The 20,115-nt window shown below is 39.8% G+C and overlaps 1 protein-coding gene across 1 annotated transcript; it reads right to left on the minus strand.

Moving 5' to 3' along the window:
• Positions 1 to 863: 863 nt before the first annotated feature.
• On the minus strand, positions 864 to 10,622 carry LOC127572511 (uncharacterized). Its single transcript, XM_052019870.1, has 5 exons — positions 10,212 to 10,622; positions 6,069 to 6,175; positions 3,324 to 3,424; positions 3,154 to 3,231; positions 864 to 1,041 (listed from the first exon to the last, which is right to left on the minus strand). The coding sequence occupies exons 1-5, from the start codon at positions 10,534 to 10,536 to the stop codon at positions 864 to 866; spliced, it is 789 nt and encodes a 262-aa protein (XP_051875830.1). The 5' UTR covers positions 10,537 to 10,622.
• Between the last annotated feature and the right edge of the window lie 9,493 nt (positions 10,623 to 20,115).

Genomic DNA, 20,115 nt, shown 5'->3' on the forward strand with positions numbered 1-20,115 from the left:
ACAGGTACAACTGCTGGCACAATGGTTGATGAGAACACTCTGCCACTGCCTTCAGCTGTTTGCCCTCCTGTGTGAATTCCAGTGAAAGGCCATTCTGAAAATAATCCTCAAAATCCTCAGCAAAAGAAAATTGTTTCACATCTGTAGAAGTTCCCTTTCCAAAAGAACCCATGTTGGATGGATGTGTTGGTAGGGGGCAGGGTGTGAGCAATGGGCAATATTTGCTTCCTTGTCACTGTAGTTTGAACGAGCAGCAGAGCCCAGTAAACCTAATTACATGAAACTGCCGCAAAGTACACATCAACCCTAACTGGCACAAAGGGGATCTACATAGGGAAGCTGTAGAAGGAAACAGGTACTCAGCACAAGGCACCTTTACCCAGAAAACAACCAGTGAGTCTGGACAGTTGGAGGACTGGTGCCTTTATTCACTGAATTCACAGGTGGAGATTAGTAAAACTGGTAAACTTCAATTGTCTGAGTTTGTGGTGAGCTTGTTGAGCTAGCTAGAGGTGTACGCATAAGCTGACTGCTAGCTGATGAGGTGTTGTAATCATTTATTGTAACATTAAAAGATGGAATGCACTGAGTATTTTTAATTTATCTGATACAAGGTCCTGAGAGTAAGGGGAAGGTCATCTATATTTGACCAGCATACGTCTCTTCTCATCTCTGTCATCCACTTTTAGCCTGAATTCTCCAAGCCAGTAATGTGTGGACTTTGGCCTTGAACCATTTTAGGACATCTTAAGGTCATAAAAGTCACAAAATAAATGTATACTTTTGTTAATGTAATGTAAATAAAACCACAGATAATCTTTTTTTAAAGTTTCCCTGAACAGATGAATGATCTGCCATAAGGCCTACCTCTGCCTCACTTTCTCCTTGAGCTGAGAGTGCACCTGTGAAGCGGTCACCAGAATCTTATCACTGGGTCGATTTATTGGATTGAGCCATGAGGTGGCTCCTGTGGGGATGGGGTCCTTGGCAGCCGCGTAAAATTCATCACATTTAATGATCGCCTTTTCATTCAGCTTGAACCTGAATATAGCAAAAGTTAAAAACAAAAGTGAACCACGGTGGTGTTTTCTGTTTCCATTTCAAGAAAAGAGCTTCATTTCATCTTTTTGGTCCATTGTAAATGCAGCTTTTACATTTATTGACAGGTTTACACCTGATCTTTCAAAACCAGGTTTTTCTACTGACGTATCTCATTTTCTCGGTCTTACACTTTCCTTTGCTTATTTCTCTCCCACTTCTGTCCACCTCTTGTTAAGGCACTGACTCCCCCTCTGTTTGGTATGTTTCCACAGATGGCACCCTTCCAGCAAGTTGACAGGGACTCGTTCCTCACATGCATTGTCTCTGTAGGCTGACTGATGGTGGAGATGTGCAGCTAACTCTCCTGCTGCCCTTATACATCCTTAAGTGGGGATTTGATGGAGGAAGTAAGAGAATTGTTTCTACTCAGAGCTGGCCTGGTAATTAAGGGGCAACAATTTTAGATCAACAAAGAGAGGGGAGTTTTTTTATTTTTGTGCAACTTGCTCTTATCAGAATATTTTGCCAGAAAAGATAATAGAAGCAAATTCATTGGTAGTTCCCAAAAGAGAATTAGAAATATGATGTACTTGTATAGAAACTCTTGAGGGGCTGTGTTAAAAGTGCTTGGTAGAAGACAAATAAATACCACTTTTAATGTGCTATTTATTTTAATATTTGGCACAAGGGGCCACAAAGCTTCTTTCTATATTGTATTGTTCTATGCCTTTACAGGCACACAACTGCATAGCAATGGGCACAGATTAGTTAATTGGAGATGTACGAATTGGAGATGGGTGGTCATTTAACACTGAGATCTGTAGGAATTTCTTCTCACAGAGGGTGGTGAATCTTTGGAATTTTCTGCTCCAGAGAGTTTTAGAGGCTGGATCACTAGAGGTATTTAAAGGAAAGGTAGATACATATTTGAAAGATCAAGGAATTGAGTGTGATGTGGAACTGACAGTGAAGAGGACTGAAGGCCTGGGACAGACCAGCCATGATCCTATGAATAGCAGGACAGGTCTGAGGAGACAGGTAGCCTAGTCCTGCTCTTTTTTGGGGATTTTGTGTTCTTCAAGAGAAGAGAGCATGATATTGGAAAGACTATGGCCCAAATAGAAAGGGGAAAGTGTTTGTACAAAAAAAACTCAACTGGAGAAGGTGAGGGGTAAACTAGCTTGGGTTAGAAGTGAAAATGGTCCTCAGGTCTGTTGATAAACCAGATTTTTGATTATAGCAAAAATGCTGAATAAATTCATATCATTAACTAAAAAAAGAGACTATTTTAAGCTTCTTATTGACATGGATAAATAGGACTGTTCACTTGAATGCATTACCCATTCTGTACTGTTATGTAAATTCTTTATCTGTTCTCCACTAGTACATGATAAATTAAATTGGTGTACAAATTGCACTCTGTACTGGATTGGCTCTTGTGCTTTACTGATTGACATTGATTAAATTGAAATGATTTGGTGATCTATAATATCTGTACTGAACCTCTCATAATATCCATACAGTTCCAACTAGAAAATAGCTGTATTATTTTTATACACTTTGTAGTTGGGAATGGTATTTTTAATTACTTTTCCATATCCTTACCCTGTTACCGCTGTTAATCACTTTGTTTCTGATGTTTGGATTTCCTTTGCTTTCAAGCAGCTAAACTATTCTAAGTTATAAGTAAAACCTACTTGCAATCCAGAACAATGAGCAAATGATACATTTCAAAGAAGGGTTGCAAAAGCACAACTGGCCATGAAGTTCTCTGAGTTTGTCCCACAGGACTATTTTTCTGGGATTTTTTGCAACTCCTTTGACAAAGTTTTGTTGGATAACCACTGAAATACCCATAGAAATTCTCATTGCATTCCTCCCTCTATCAGTTAAAGTGGACAATGAGAACCTATGCACAAACTCCACTCCAGAAGTGTGACCTATGCCTTTCTTTCTCAATGCACTTTTGCAATTGAAAACCACTAGTCAGACCCAGACCACTATTAGTAGAAATGGTTCAGCTAAAAAAATCATATCTGGACAAATTAAAACAGAATCTATTCTGACATTCTTGGCTTCCACTTAAGAGAAATCCCTCTTCATATTACTCACCTCAAAAGAAGTTGGTGGAATTGTCTTGGAGAGATAAATCGTCCCAGGAATTTTGACAGTACCATAAGTAGAACTTCCCTTGGAAAATGAATGAGATATATTAATTAATGTCTTTATATTTTCATCCTGTTAGCTCTGTCTCCCGATACGATGATCAATAATATGTTTACCTGTTAAGCTGCTCTCTTCCTTCAGGATCATTAGATTTGAAAAGCTGTTTGACAGTGAAGTAGCCACTGCATATTATTTTTTCACGCAGCTGGTGTTCCAGCTGAAAAACAGAACAACGTTTGAGGAAACACCCATGAACAGGTTCTGCAGTGTGTGATTAAAGTACAGGGTTTCAGCTATGTAAGAGCCATCAAGAAAAAAAGGATGCACTGTGTATCCATGATCTAACTGAAAGGTAGTGAAGGTTCAAAGGGCTGACTGGCCTAATCCTTTCCTTATGTTCCTATGTTCATAAAGTGCAGGTCATATAAACAACATTAAATAATTGGGCAGACACAAGAGATTCTGCAGATGCTGGAATCTGGAGCAACACACACAAAATGCTGGAGGAACTCAGCAGGTCAGGCAGCATCTATGGAGGGAAATAAACAGTAGACGTTTCGGGTCAAGATCCTTCATCAGGACTGGGTCCCACCAGGACACCCCAGTCCTGATGAAGTATCTCGATCCAAAACGTCTACTGTTTATTTCCCTCCATAGATGCTGTCTGACTTGCTGAGCTCCTTCAGCTGAAAAACACGATGATGTTTTTCCAGCATTTAGTGCGTGTTGCTCCATATTCCAACATCTGCAGAATGTCTTGTGTCTCTGGTTTCACTGCTCCACTGTGAAGACTCCTCGAGGTATGCCTACCCTGAAGAAGTTTTCCTCCCCAGTCCTGATGAAGGGTCTCGACCAATACGTTGACTGTTTATTTCCCTCCATAGATGCTGCCTGACCTGCTGAGTTCCTCCAGCATTTTGTGTGTGTTGCTCTAAATAATTAGGCACTTTTGATTTCCCTTAGTGTTTCGATTTCTCATGTGTTCTTTTAGTTATACATTTGCTGCTCGTAATGGTCTCCACACCAGTCAGTAATAGAATTCTTCCAATGTAAGGCATACATTGGCTGACAGTAAACATCTCACAACCCCTTTGAAACAGCACAAGCCAGCCCAGTCTGAGCCATTATTGAGATTCAGGAATGGTATGTTTGCAAAGGAAGTTACAACTGCTTTAAAACCTCTATCATGTCCTACCCTACATATAGCCTGGGTGTTGCTATAGTAACTCTTTCAGACTTTATTATAGTTACACACCAACACCGCATACACACAACATAATACTTAAATATTTTGTAGTCAAAACTAAGTAAAATAACTTGCACATTTACAATCACTTAAACCATTATTTCATTTCAAGGGGTAAAGTATGTGACAGGAACTTTAGAGCAGGTTTTCTCTTTCTTTGTAGATGAGGAGAATAAGGCAGTGAAGAAACAAATGGGACAAAGAACCATCAAATCTCCACTGCCGTTATGTTCCTGGAGATTTATATTTCTCATGTATTCTTAGGATTGTATGCTGGTAGCTCTTGATGATCTCCACACCAGAGGTAATAATAGTACTGTTCCAAAGAACATGACATCTGTTGGTGGAGCACAAACATCTCACTACCTCTATTTGCAAATGGGAGTAGGCTGTAAAATGATGCTGACTGGCTTTCCTGACCTCGCACCCAAATTCAAACTCAAAATTGCATTTAGTGCACTGTTCAAGACCCCAAACTGCAGATATAAAACTGGCTCCTGATTCCAACAATTGGACATTTTGCCCCCATCTTCTTAAGACCTTATTCAAATAGGCAGTGGCTGGTAGACAAGTGCAATTAGACAGAAAGTGACCCAATCCCATTTTCAATCCAATAAAACTGACCTCCTTATGCCTTCCCACATCATCAATTCATCTAATTTGACATAAAAAAACTGATCTCTCTCCTTGCTCTCTTGAGTATTCTGATCATGATCTATCCAATATTTGGTATAAATTTATCACTATTACTTTTGATAAGGGCAAAGTGTGAAAAGTTATTCAATCCAAAAATAGCTTAAGGTAATACATTTAAAGAGAACAAGTTGGCTAGGCTGGAGTTGCCTTCTTTAGAATAGAGACAGCTTAAGAGAGTCATGGAAGTGAGAGGTGCCAAGACAGAATGAACAGAAGGGGAGATGTCTGTAACAAGCTGACAGAGATTTAAGATAATAAGGTGGAGGAGGTAGAGGGGAAATGAGGAATTTTGGTTTTCATTTAAAGAGTGGTGGAGGTCTGGAAATCACTGCTTGTAAGGAAATTGAAAGTAGAAACACTCATCACATCTAAAAATAACCTGAATAAGCTGTAGTCTACAGAACCACGTATGGAAAGTGGGATTTCTTTGTACCCCCAATAACCCGTGAACAAAGAAACTTCTTGTCTGCAAGGCTTCGCCCAATCAGCCATATCCTATCTAATTCAGGAAACCTGAGAAATGGCAAAGACTATGTTTCAAAGAGTGTCCATGAATGCTAGCAGACATGGCTGAGGTGAGAGCATCCAAGAGCTGGACAAATTTCCTTCTTGTCATTGCACTTTAGCCATAATTACAACAGGAGAATATTGGAAAGGCCCCAGATATTGTTTCCAACATTTAAGAATTATTACCAATGACTCCAAGTACTGGTGTAAAATTGGATTTGATTTTGAATAACCTACCCTACTATTGATGTGAAGTTCCTGTCAAATCCTTTATATAATTAAAGTGACACTTGGAATGTAAGTATGGACATAGAGTAATTTCAAAGAACCTTAAATTAAGGTATCAGGGGCCTGATACTGTCCAGTTATACGACTGTGATGTTGGAAAATTTAGCTACATTCTAGTACGTACCTCATCAATCTCAATCCTGAGTTGTGTCCCAGGGCGGGATGTATTACTAAGCCTGCTACTCTTGCTCATTCTGCTCTCAGTACGGCTTTCAAGGTCTGTTCGTTGACCTGTTACAATGAGTTATAGATTAATATGTGTGTTCATTTATATGAATTACTATAATGATTCGACAATGTGTTTCAGGATAGAGAACAAACTCCATACACCTTAGGTTTTCTTAAGGCATTCATTATTTTTACCTATCCAACATAAATCTTATTTTTCAATCCATCAATGCATTGATATTAATGGTGTGAACGAACAGTGCCCTCCACATGTGCCACTTTGCTCCCAATGCAGAACAATCCTAAAACTTAAAATGAAAAGAACATTTCAATCTTTGAGGACCCCTAAACAAGCAACAGAGTGAATTGAGCATGGCAATCACACTTCTTTAGAAGAAAACTTTAATTTCAAGAGTGGAAAGCAATGACTTGAAAGGGATGCACCTCAGCAGTAGAATAATATTTTGTGTACTACATTATATAATTTTCCCTTCCATGTGAAATATCACAATCTTCAATCTAGGATGAAATGAACCACAGATAACAGCCATTATTTGAAAGCATCTCCAAATTTCAAATCTTCTACCACTTAGAAAAGCAAGGATATTGGATGCACAGGAACGCTGCCAACTCCATTCCCCTTTAAGTTACTTTGCCATCAGATGGAAATTTATAGTTATTCTTTCACCATTGCTCAGTCAAAATCCTAATACTGATTACCAAAGGGCACACATACTGCATTGGCTGAAGAAGGTAGCTCACAACCATCTTCTCAAGGGCAATTTACAATGCAGCTTAGATCCATTAGGTTAATTCCTAGGATGAGAGAAGAAAATATAGAATTGGCCCATGCTCGTTGTACCTTAGATTTCATTGGGAATTGCACAGTTCCAACAGGATTTGACCTGGGAAATGCTGTGAGGGTGTTTCCTCTGGCTGAGGAGGGATAAGGACCCAAGGTAAGGGACTGGCTGTTGAAGACTGAGGTGAGGAGAAGCTTCTTGGTTCAAAAGATTGTAAATATTCAGAATTCCCTGTGCAAAAGCACTGTGGCTTGTCAGTTTCTTCAAGACTGAGACTGATAGACTTTTGGACAATAAGAAAATCAAAAGATATGCAGGTCAAGTGTTAAAGCAGAAGCAGTGCAGGATCAACTATGACATAAAATACCCGAGTAAGCTTGTGGGATCAGATGGCCTACTCCTGCTTCTAATTCTTTGTGTTTGTTTTTATAATTAGAGATGAGTAATAAAGCTGTCCTTACCAGTGATATGCCCATCATGTAAATGAATAAAGTATATGTGATCATTAAGTTGCACCAAATGCATGTTTTGACATTTCTCCAATGTCACACTTTCTATAACACACCTCATACATCACACATGTTATGCAAAGTGTACTTCAAACTTGCACATGATTGCAATGCGGTGACTCAAAGTGCTTACAATACTTAAGATGTAGCCTAACCAGTGTTATATAGAGTGTTAATCACCTTATTGACTGGTCCTGCTGTCTTTAAGAATCAGTGATTGTACTCTTCCTTTGTCCCTCCACACCATTCAATACCTTTCCATTTATTGTGTATTCTTTGCTGTACCTCCCCAAATTCATTACATCACACTTTAGCTAAAATTCCATTTCTCATTTTTTCTGTCCAGCTACTCAGCCCATCTATATTTTCTTGCAATCTAAAGCCTCTCACAGCCAATTTTTGTTTAAGGATTGGAAAAAAGATTTTACTAAGGCAGGAAAGTGTGAGGTCAATGAGTAAGTTCAAGCTGTCACTTGAGCTTGGAATCGGTATGGGTCAGCAAGGGCAGAGGTGAGGTGAATAGGCCTCGTTGGGAGCCTCCTCGGGTTTACAGTGGGTAGAATAAGGGAGGGTGTCAGCTGTGTGTTTGTATAGTCAAGTAGGGTGAGTGCACACAGTCTTTTTCCTGGGGTTGGGGAATCAAGAACTAGAGGGCATAGGTTTAAGGGGAGAGATTTAACAGGAACCTGAGGGGCAACTTTTTCACCCAATGGATGGTCAGTATATGGAATGAGCTGCCAGAGGAAGTGGTGGAGGCAGGTATATTAGCTACATTTAAAAGGCACTTGGAGAGGTAGATGGACAGGAAAGGTTCAGAGGGATATGGGCCAAATGTGGGCAAATGGGACTAGCTTAGATGGGCATCTTGGTCAGCATGGACTGGTTGGGCTGAAGGGCCTGTTTCCATGCTATATGACTTTATGACTTTAAGTTTAGAGATAACAAAGACATGGATAAGAGTTTCAGCAGCTGATAACCTGAGGTAGAGGTGGAATTGGGAAAAGTTATGGAGGTGGAAAAGGTGATCCCACACAGGATCTAGCAGAGAGTTGGCAGATTGACAATTCAGTTTTACTTCCTGACTTTGTTTATAATTCTCATCATCCCAAATCTCTCCATGGCCTCACCTCTCTCTCAGTAACCTCCCTTAGTGATACAACAATACAACATGTTATCATCCAATTTTGTCCTATTGCCCTGATTTTAATCATGTCACCACTGGGAGTGTCAGCCTTGAGCCGAAGCTTTGAAATTCCTTTCAAAAACCACCCTGCCTCACCATTTCTCTCCTCTGCTCAGATGTTTCATTAAACTTACCTCTTTGGCAAGTTTTAGTTCACCTGCTCTAATATCTCAGTTGCGGGGCTCAGTGTTACTTTTTTTTTGGTAATGATCCTGTGAAATGTAATGGGTCATTTTTTTTTCTAAGGGTTAAATATGTGCCACTGAGATAATGCCAGAGGACTGATCAAACCCCCAGCTGAGTAGCTCCAGCATAGAACATTGTGTGACTGTAGTAACTGAGATTGAACACCAAGTTCGGTAACCATGAGAGAAATGGGGCCATCAAATCATTTATAGGTCTTTTGTTTAATTAAACAGACTGGTTAGAGTTTATGCATGCAGAAACTCCACAACAACATAAAGAAATCGATTTTAAAATGTGTAAATACACGAGGAAGTGAGAATCAATAATGATATTTTTATTCCACAGTTTTTGTTTGCTCTGGTTAACATTGGATTAAGGCAGAAATTGAAGAGGAAGAAATAACACCACCAGTTATAATGGATTTGGGATTCTGTCTGCGATTCCCCAGTGCTCTTTCCCATCCAGTTAAAAAAAGTGTTATTTAGCCAGACAGGGTGTTGATTTGATTTTTCTTTCAGGTGTTCTGGTATCTGCTTCTAATGATCCAAGGTTCCCCGTTTAATTAATGCTGTTGATTACAGGAGTGGAATCAAACTGCTAGAAACAGATATTCATAGTCATGAAGATTATGCGCAAAGCACCATCCTGTCACTGATACAAGTCTCCCACACTGTGTCCATAAAGACATCCCCCATCCTGTGTGACAAATAGGTCAATATATCACCTTTGTGCACCACTCTCTGTGTCAGCATACCTCGCTTCTCAATGTCAGTTTTGAACCCTCTATGTGTCAGTATAGCTTCTCTCTGCAAGTCGGTATATTACCTGTGTCAGTATATTCCCCCTGGTATTATCCCTTGTGTCAGTGCACCGTCTCCATGTATTAGTATATCAACTCCCCTCTTTTAGCGTTTCCTTCCTCTCCTCCCACTGTCTTCCTATAATAGTATCCCACCTGCTGTGTCAGTATATGGTTGAGTCACTGGCTCTTCATCGCGCCAGAGTATCAGCCCCTGTGTTAGTCTACCCCCCTCCAGGTCAGCGCACATCTCCCAAGGTTTCAACGTCTCTCCCCGTGGGTCAATGTGTCTCGCCTTGCAAGTCAGGGTATCTTCCTGAGTGTCAGCGTATCTCTGTGTGTCAGTGATCTAGCCCTGTGTTTGTGTATTGCCCCGTGTTTGTGTATTACCCTGTGTTTGAGTATCTCCCCTCGTGAAGTGGTATATCTCCCACTGTGTCTGTGTGTCTCCCCGTTTCCCTGCGTGCAAACGTCTCTCCTTCTGTCGGTATATCTCTGCTGGACCAGGATTTTCCCAGGTATCAGTATTCCCTCCCCGTAGCAGAGTCTCCCCCTCCTTCGCTCTCCCCCGCCCCTCTGCCCCATGTCCCGCTCCGGTTACGCCCTGGGATCGACTTACCGAAGATGGGCAGCCGCGGTCTGTCAGGGTCCGTGCCGAACGCCACCTCCACCCCCTCGGGGATGTGCTGCAGAGTCAGGAGCCCCCGGGACCCTTGCTTTGCGTCGCTCTCCTTCTCCCTCGGCTCCCTGCCGCAGCTCCGTGCACTAGCTGCTGGCCGATCCCACATGAGCGGCAGCTCGGCCGGTGGCTTGTCGCCGGCCCGGGAGAAGCCGCGGACAGTAATCGTGTCCGGGTCCCCGAGACGGGACAGCGGGTGCTGGATGTGTTGCAGTCGGAGTGAAGTGTGACTGGGAGGACGGGACAATCCTCCCATTATTGACATCTTCAATAAGGAAGAGCAAAAAAAAGAACTCAAGGACCAAAAATATTAACTTTAAGACATGGAGAAGTGCAACAAGACGGCATCAACTTTCCACAGCGTTAGCGACTCAAGAGCTGTAGCTGCGGATCAACAAGAAAACGTTGCCACAGGCAACCCAGTAAACCCAAATCCTTTTCACTAAATTGGTTCTGCATTCAGACAGCAGTGGGGAGTGCAACTCAGACAGTGCCACACACAGGGAAACGATAATAATGAACTTTAAACAAAGTAACAAAGTAAGGAGCAACGTTACAGTTTGCAGTAGCACAACGCACAACCCAACGCCTAAATCTGTGCATTTTATTTTGGCTTGTAATGTCCACCAAAAATCGATCGGGGTTACCGAATAAATAAACCCAGCTGCAACTTGACTAACAGATGAAGCAAATACTAACATCGATGGGACAGGCGTGTTGACAATGTTGAAAAAGTAACAAGCAATAACCAGATAAAATGGACATTCCACGGCAGAAACTGAAGGGGATTTGGGAGAATTCAGGCACGAAGTGCACCTGCTGGCAAGAGTAACACGGTAACAAGGGTAACCAGGAACAGAAGTTGCAAGATCCGAGAAGTCAAGAAGGATACTACAGCAGTTAAGGTATAAAGAAAGGAAATACCACACAAGCTACTCAAACATGAAGAGGCCAAGACCCCCAGATACAGATGGATTACATTCACAGCCATTTACGTGAACTGGAAATAAGTTAGAATCATACAATTGTTGTGACACAGAAGGAGGCTCTTTGACCCATTGAATCAAAGCTATCTCTTGTTAGAGTACTTCTGTCGGTCTTATTCCTTCTTTTCTTTGCCTTTGGCCCTGAAAATCTCAAGTGCCAGTTCCCTAGCATCAATATATAACAATTCAATAGAATTAATGTTGGAGAACTTGCAAACTAATGAGATTCTAATATTCAAAGGGAAAGATGGGAGCAATTGAGGGAATTATTTATCTTAATACTAGAGGAGGGAAAGCTTCTGGAGCCTTTGGTTTAGAAAAAAACTAAATGTAGGGATACAGTACAGACAGCTGGGACTTCCCAAACAAATGTTATGTATGGTTGATATGGATAATGTGAAAATTGTGGTGTATATGGACTACCAGAATATTTGCAATAAACTACCACTTAGGAGACTCATGTCAAAGGTCAAAATGTGTGCAAGCCGAAATCATGTAGCAGAATGGATCAAAAGGTAGAAGCAAAACAAAGAGGGGTGGCACAGTGGTACAGAGATGGCACAATGGTGCAGTTAGTCGAGCTGCTGCCTCACAGTGCCAGAGACCCATTTCATTCCTGACCTTGGTTGCCGTCTGTATGGAGCCTGCGTGTTCTCCCTCTGACCATGTGGGATTCCTCCGGGTGCACTGGTTTCCTCCCACATCCCAAAGATGTGCAAGTGGGTAGGTTAATTGGTCACTGTAAATTGCCCCTAGTATGTACTGTATGTGAGTGGTAGAATCTGGGGAGAGTTGATGAGGCTGTGGGAAGAATAAAAATGGGATTAATGTAGGATTAGAGTAAATGGGTGATTGATAGTCAGCATGGAGTCCTTGGACTGAAGGGGTTGTTCCTGTGCTTTTTGAGAAAACTGAAATCGGAAGTTAAAGGGGTTTTCATGGAAAAGCAAAAGGTGTCACACAGGGGCCACTCTTTACCACATTAGTAAACAATGTGTATACATGAGGTATGGTGTTAACTTGTGTAGCTGATGTTAACTTAGAGGAATATCAAAAAGTACAAGAAGCACAAGGAGATTTAAGCCAGGTGGCAGTCTGGGTGATTAAATGATGAATTAAATCCAATATGGAAAAAGGTGAGTGAGGTGATCCATTCTGGAAGGAGGAACAAGACTGACACTTATTTCTTGGAAGCAGAGAAAGGGCATGTATAGCAGAAGCAAAGAGATGTGAGGCCAGTCTACAAATTTCTATACATAGCAATATGGACATAAAAGGCACAAAAATATACTTGCTCAATAACTTAGCCACTACATTAGCGTATTCAACAAATAAACCTTCTGCTTCTCTCCCCTTGTCATCGTTCCCTTTCTATGGATATTAAAATGTTGATAAGGCTACACTAAAGGGGAAGATGAATCTGCTAAAGGAGGCAAGTCAGTGATTATAATTCCACAGCATCAATTCTGAGCCCTGGGATCAGAAATCCTAACTCCAGGACCCCATGGTTCAAACTGCCATATTCCTGAAGCAAATTGGCCTCCAAATCTTCTCCGAGACGTTAAAAAATAAAGATATGGTATAGAACACTGGGCCCTTACATCACAAAGTGGCTTTACTATTCACATGTCTGTTAACAGCATCGTTCTTTTTACTGCTGTTCCTATTCTGGTGCCTCACAATACTGTTTTTAAACATCATAAATTTGCACCAAGGTGATATTTGCAGATCATGGACACTAAGGATCTTTGGCTATACTAGAGTATTCTGTAGACTGAATAATGGTGGTCCTTGAGTCAGGATTTCTGAGTTCCAGTAAGATTATTCTGCAGGCTGCATTGCTGTTGCAAATGCATAGTGCAGGGATACTGCCAGTATCCCTGGCAGTCAATAGCTGCCATCAGAACAGGGAAGGCCTCATGAAATTAAACTCTAACCTTGTTTGTGAAGAGTCTTGGGTTTTACATCTGAGTTCAGATTTCACCATGTGTTTATATTCACCAATGCCACTCTGATGCATCATTTTGCATTCATTAGTGTAATTCCTGGAATGGGTGGATTATCCTATGAGGAAAGATTGATTAGAGTCATAGCATTTATTCCCTAAAATTTAGAAAAATAAAAGGAGATCTCATTGACACATGCTTAAAGCTTGTAGGCATGGCTGCTCAAAGAATGTTTCCCCCGGCTTGCAGATGGCGAACGAGCAATCAGTCTCAAAATAAGGGGTCAGACATACCGTATTGGAAGGAGGAGAAATCAATTCATTCAAAGGGTTGTAAATTTGTAGAATTCTTTAGCCGAGAAGGCTGTGGAGGCTCAGTCACTGAGTATGTTAAAAGTGCAGATTGATTTGGGTACCAGGGGAATCAGGGCGTGTCAGTGTTTTATGGGAAAGTGATATTGAATTAGGACTTCAGCCACAATTTTAGCGAATGGTCGAGCAGATTGGAATGATTTAATCTTCCTCTTGTTTCAGATTGTCATGTGATGCTCATCATGCATTCTTGTTAGAGCAGAGGTCCAGAAATCAGAGCCCATTGTTTTTACCTGCACTACATCAATGCACTCTGTACTAACCCAATGTAACTGCACTGTCTAATGAATTGACCTGTACGATCAGTATGCAAGACAAGTTTTTCACTGCACCTTTGTAAAAGTGACAATAATAAACCACTACCAATACCAATACCAAAGATCAGTGCTCAAGGATTGACATAACAGAGGATCTCCTTGGAATGTTCCATTTTTATTAAAATTATTTGAAATGAATCATTCTAATAAGAGCTATCACGTGAAAATGAGCTCATCCACAAAGAGCAGATAAAATCAAAGGTTATTCCAACTTACATTGCATAAACCAGAGGTCTTCAGGTAATTTGTCACAGTCAACTCTGATTTGTAACAAATACTTTGGAAGTTAAGTCTTATAAAAGCACAATGTCTATAATTGTGTTTGTTGTTTGGTGGTTGGTTCCATGACTCCAGATTTACCTTGAATTCAGCAGTAAACATACCTGATGCCTGGCCACTAATTGCACCTAATCTTTGTGTCACTTTACACCAGTGCATTATTATTCTTTGTATTCAGCAGCAGAGCTTGCAGTGACCTGTTCAATATGATTACAACTTTAAGTCCTGAACAAAGACATTTAGAAAACTGAAATAGGAACGACCATCAGCCACTTGCTGTATACCACAATTTTTTCCCGTGTTTTCCTTTCATTTCTGGTTTCCTATGTACATAAAATTATGAACTGAGCAAGGCCAAGCCTAGAAACAGCCAATCTGTTTCATTAATTGCCTTGTTGTATCTTTAATCATATGAGCATACAAAAAGTACTGACGAAGAATGTGAGTGACATAATGCCAAAAACTCACTGATGTCTTGCCATTTAGGCTCCTTCATTACTCTTCCTAATTTCTCTCCTTCCCATGATTTATTAAATTGCTTTATGTCTCTATTTCTTTTTTTTTTATCTTTCCTACTTGCCTCTGTTAAAACAGTTGATAGATAAATCTCATTAATATTGTGTCTCATATTAATATGTTTGTTGGCATCTCACAACACCATCTCAACCCAGCAGTGATCAATAAGCTTTGTCCTAAAATGGACTAGAAGCAGTTTGACTAAGTGAGAAATGAGGGTTCCATTTCAAGGGACACCGACACAGGAAAGAATATAACATTTGGATGGACTCCACCTGAACTAGGTTAGAGCTAGAAGCCCAATAGAAAGAATAAAAAGGGCAGTCACGGGTATTTTAAACCAGTAAATGAGGTGTCCAAAGGCTTGAAGGCAATATAAATATTAGGTTTAAAGCAAACAGAAGAAATAGTAGAGTAATAGAAATTCTGCTTTAGGCAGTTCAAGCAAATTACAGATACTGTTATTAAGCCAAAGGAGGAATAGAAAATGCATGAATAAAACATCTGAGCAGGAGAACAGCCTGATAAAAGGTCATCAACCTGAAACATTATCTCAGTTTCTCTCTCCATAGATACTGTCTGACTTGCTGCATATTTCCAGCATCTTTCACTCATGTTCCAGTTTTCCAGCCACTGCTTTTTGACAGTGTAGGGTACAGTGCCCCGAAAAAAAAATCTTAAAATAAATTCACAGAAATGAATAAACATTAAGTTGTAGATTTAAGTAAGGCTGACAGTGGGAAAACCTGTTGATGGAAAAACTGCAGAAAATCAGTCAGAGGTGGTTTAGAAAGAATTTAATGTGATACAGAATCAGTTTATATCTTCGAGGCAAGAGCTCTCCTTGTCAAAAAAACACAGCCATGGATAACCAAGGAGGTAAGAGAAAGCATAAAGTCAAACAAAAGATCTTATAACCATACAAAAACCAGCAAAAATCCTGACAATTTTAAGAGTTACCAAGAACTACAAAAAAAGGTATTAAAAGTAACTTGCAAGAGATATCAAAATTAACAAAGAAAAAAATCTCAATTAGGAATAAGAAAGTGTTTGGGAACAATAGGGGCCTCTTGTAAACTGATATTATAAATGAAATAAGAAATGGTGAACCTGTCAAATAATATGAAACATTAACTCAATTGTTAATCTACAATTGGTTAGTCTCAATTGCTAGTCCAGTTTACTACTGTGCCATATACACTCCAAGAGATTATGATGGAGAAGATTAAAATGTTGAAGTGACTAGACAGCTGCATTTAGTATTACCACCAATTATTTGTGTACCTTTGTTCTTGCACTACCAGGAAGTGGGAGGACAATAGTCATTTAATACTTTTCCTGGAATATGTAATTTGAAGCAGTGACATACTTAATGGTACTTACGTTTTGAGTCTGGGGCTTTTTCATTGAAGTTTTTCATTGGGGATGTTGACACTTGCCCTGACACCTTCAAAACCGTAGTACTTTAGTGGTGGAAAAATAAAAAAAAACTGCAGATGCTGGAAATGTGAAATAAGAACAGAAACTGCTGGAAATGCTCAGCAAGTCAGACAGCACCTGCAGAAAGAAATAGAAATAATGTTTTAGGCTGAAGACCCTTTGTCAGAACTGGGAAAGAGAGAAAGCAATTCTCCCAAAGAACTTGCTTTCTCTCTTCCCCAGTTCTGAGAACATCCAATCCATCCCTTCCTATTCCCTCTGTAATTTAAAATTAACTCATTTTCTCACTTTTCTGATTCTGATGAAGGGCTTATAGCCTGAAAATTGATCTACTCTGCTGCTGAGTGCCCCAGCATTTTCTGTTTCTATTTCAGATTTCCAGCATCTGCAGTTTTTTAAAATTTTCTCCCAAAGGACTATCCACTCATCCAGTCAAGCATCTCCTGTGCCACATTTAGCAGTGTCTGTGGATTGTGCATAGGACTCTTCAGCCATCTCACGACCTACAGAACTGGAGTGGAAGCAAGTCATCTTCAACCCAGAGGGACTGTCAAAGCAATTACTTAAGTGCCTGTGGATACGTACATAATAGAACTGGGTACTGAGGTAGATCTAGGATTGAGATTTGACTTGCTGGGGTGTGATGCAAGAAATCAGTTTTGTTTCTGGACAATAATACTGGTTGATAATATTAAATACTACATGCTGAATCTGGTATCTAATTTGCACATACAATCATAGAAGTCATGCTCTTGATGGTAATAATATCTGGACTTTAAGCTGATCTGTTTGAAGAAGTAATTATAGTAGGAAGGGAAATATCAGTCGATGTAGTTTTCTCTTGATGTACAGAAGACTTTAAATAAGGGAAAGTGCAGGCCAGAAACTAAAGCCAATGAAATTGAAGAAAAAGTTTTGATCTGGATAGTAGATCAGTTAAGTGGCAGGAGACAGAGAAATGTGTAATTGGGTATGAAGGATTTGACATCTGTTGTCCACAAGTATATGTTCTGTGACCTCAACTATACATTGTGTACACATTATAGACTTAGATACACATTATAAAGCCATGTATCCAAAATTTCTGAAGGCACACGATTAATGATATATTGGGAAGTATAGAGAGCAGCATAAAATTGCAGAGACATTGATGGATTAACTAGATGGGCAAAATTGGATTTCAACCCATTTTGACTAGAAAAGGAAAGAACCAGTTATTATTAAATGCTGTAAAGCCAGGAGTAGTGGTCTCCATACACAATTCACTAAAATGAAGCAATCAGATAAAAAAGAAAAATGAAAATAATTAATGGAAAGTCAGACTTCATAATTAAATGGCAAGAATAAAATGCAAAAGGAGTGTTGTTCCAACAAAGCCCTGTTATACCATAACTGGAGTATTGTGAACCGTTCTGCACACTATACCTTAGAATGGGTATATTGGCTTTGAAGAGATTACAGTACAGGTTTACCAGGATGTTAACAGGGTTACATTATGTGGAAATATTTATGTGGACCAATATATTCTTTGCTAGAATTTTTCAGATTTGGAAAAATCTTGGAATAAGATCATTGTTATAAGCCAATGGAGCACAAGAATAGCCTTTAATGGCATTGAAGTACCACCTAATCTGACTGCTAAGTGAGTTTTGTCTCTTTTAAACTGCCCTAATTTCCATCTACTCCTACTTTGTAAATTTACAAACAGAAACGTAGCAACCACATATTTTCATTTTAAGCTGCCCATTAGAAATGTATACAGAAACAGTGATTTAAGTTTTATGGCTTCTGAGTCTCTGGCCAATGTTTTCTATGCTCGATTAATTGAGCTTCTACTAACCTTTAACACAAAGTGCTCCTGCAGTAGTGTTTAGCACACAGTATTGTCTCATTATGATAACTGCTATGTGAGGGCTGAAAACGTGGTTTCACCTCACCACTAAACAGCTTTTTAACTTGTAAATCTGTCCATAATGCAAGCAAATAATTTTAATTGGTCACTGCATGAGTCTATAACTCTGACTCTATAAAGACTTGAACTGGTTCATTTGATAAATTGTTGTACTTAACAAGGTTAATTAGAATGTGAAGCATTATGGTAAAAGAAAAACGGTGAAAATACAGATTTACTTTTAAAAAAGATACACTTCAAAAACATTCTGTAACTTCCTAGATATCCTTCCAGTCTCCTGGAGTTTCATGTGTGGATTGGATTAAAATTCAAATTGTGTGTGACAAATCAGACCTGGTGTAGCATACCTATGTAACAACATTGAAATGCATTGGCTTACAATCAAAGGTATTGGCAATACTTCCTTGAATATCAAATAACAGTACTTATCTACAGTTAATGATAATCCAAATATTGGAAGAAACTGATTGTTGAGCTGTGTTGTTCTATAGTGTTATGATTTCCAAAAAGAATATTTCAATTTTGTCCCTTATATATGAATAAAGCATGAAAATTTGGGTTAGTGTGCTTTCAATAAACACCTTGTAATTCTGTTGTAGATACTGATCATTCTTAGACATGTAATACACTATTTCTGTGAGCTAAGCTAACACTGGAGCAGTTCTAATTTTGCTATTCTCATCTGAGAAATGAATGGTGAATCTGATGGGTACAATTGCCTTAAAGTCCAACCTTGTAGCCCTTTGCTTGAAAAGCACCCATTTAGTCTGCAGTCGATTTTAAAAAACTAACGTATGGAAGAGAATATCACCATCAAAAGTACACCCCATTTCTTTCCTCCCACTTTCCAAATCTTCTATCTTATTTGTGGTATCTATTTACCACTAACTTTCAATATTTAACTAATTGCCCATAAAGTTTCACTTAGAATGTTTAATAGACATAAAAGATTTTAAAATGTGTACTGCATAGCCATTCATTGGTCAGTGACATCTTTGCTTTGATTTGGTTCTGATCCCAGATAGAGATCCCAAGAGTTTTCCCTATTCAACCTGGTGCACTCATGGACACCAACACATCATGGCTGCAAGGACGACACCTTTACAAATCCGGATAACCTGAAAGTGCAGAGTTGTGGACATGGCTCAGTACATCACAGAAACTAGCCTCCAGTCCAAGGACTCCGTCTACACTTCTTTGATTATGCTGGCTGGCCTTGGCAAAGCAGCCAGCATAATCAAAGACCCCACCCACCCCAGACATTGTCCCTTCTTTCCCCTCTTCCATCAGGCAGAAGATACAAAAGCCTGAAAACACCTACCACCAGCCTCAAGGACAGCTTCTATCCCGCTGTCCTAGGACTATTGAACGGTTCCCTCATATGATAAGATAGACACTTGACCTCACAATTTACCTGGTCATGACCTTGCTCCTTACTGTCTACCTGCACTGCACTTTCTCGATAGCTGTGACACTTTATCCTGCATTCTATATTGTTTTACCTTGTAGTGCCTCAATGCAAAGTGTAGTGAATTGATCTGTATATGTATGAACAGTATGCAAGAGGTTTTTCATTGTACCTCGGTACAAGTGACAATAATAAATCATTTCCAATCCCAATATACTACATTAAAAGGCAAAGAAAGACCCTGTGTGCAAGTAACCATCTAACACAGAGTTATAGGAACTTCTTCCAGGAGCTACAGACCCTGAGCTGCTCCATTACTTGCCTGGAGACCCCATCTCATGTGCCTACGTTGGGTTCCTTTCACTTGCATTGATTTCCCTCTGTTCTTTGAGCCCTGGCAAAGGATGTCAACAGATTAAATCGTCTCTTGATTCATCCCAAAATTTCTTAGCCCTTTCCTCCTCGTATGCCGCTTCATTCGTTTAATTGCCTTCATGACTTGAATCACAACTGTCCAAAGGTGCATATAAGTCACGTCATTGTAGGTATCTAAAGTTGTACCTCAACACACTTAACGGCATGTCACCCATCTCCTGAGAACATCCCTGGATATTTGTAAACAACGTAGAAAAGATAAGCAGAGAGCGAAGAGTGCGAAGACGACGCCTT

Source organism: Pristis pectinata, chromosome 7 (genome assembly GCF_009764475.1).
Source record: "Pristis pectinata isolate sPriPec2 chromosome 7, sPriPec2.1.pri, whole genome shotgun sequence".
NCBI classification, from domain to species: domain Eukaryota; kingdom Metazoa; phylum Chordata; class Chondrichthyes; order Rhinopristiformes; family Pristidae; genus Pristis; species Pristis pectinata.

What these genes read in the sequence shown, in the direction of transcription:
- LOC127572511 (XM_052019870.1), bottom strand. Translation starts at nt 10,536, where the DNA reads ATGTCAATAATGGGAGGATTGTCCCGTCCTCCCAGTCACACTTCACTC. An exon ending in GGAAGAGAGCAGCTTAACAG is followed by an intron (nt 3,232 to 3,323) that starts GTAAACATATTA and finishes TCATTTTCCAAG; the next exon opens with GGAAGTTCTACTTATGGTAC. An exon ending in TTCCACCAACTTCTTTTGAG is followed by an intron (nt 1,042 to 3,153) that starts GTGAGTAATATG and finishes TGCTATATTCAG; the next exon opens with GTTCAAGCTGAATGAAAAGG.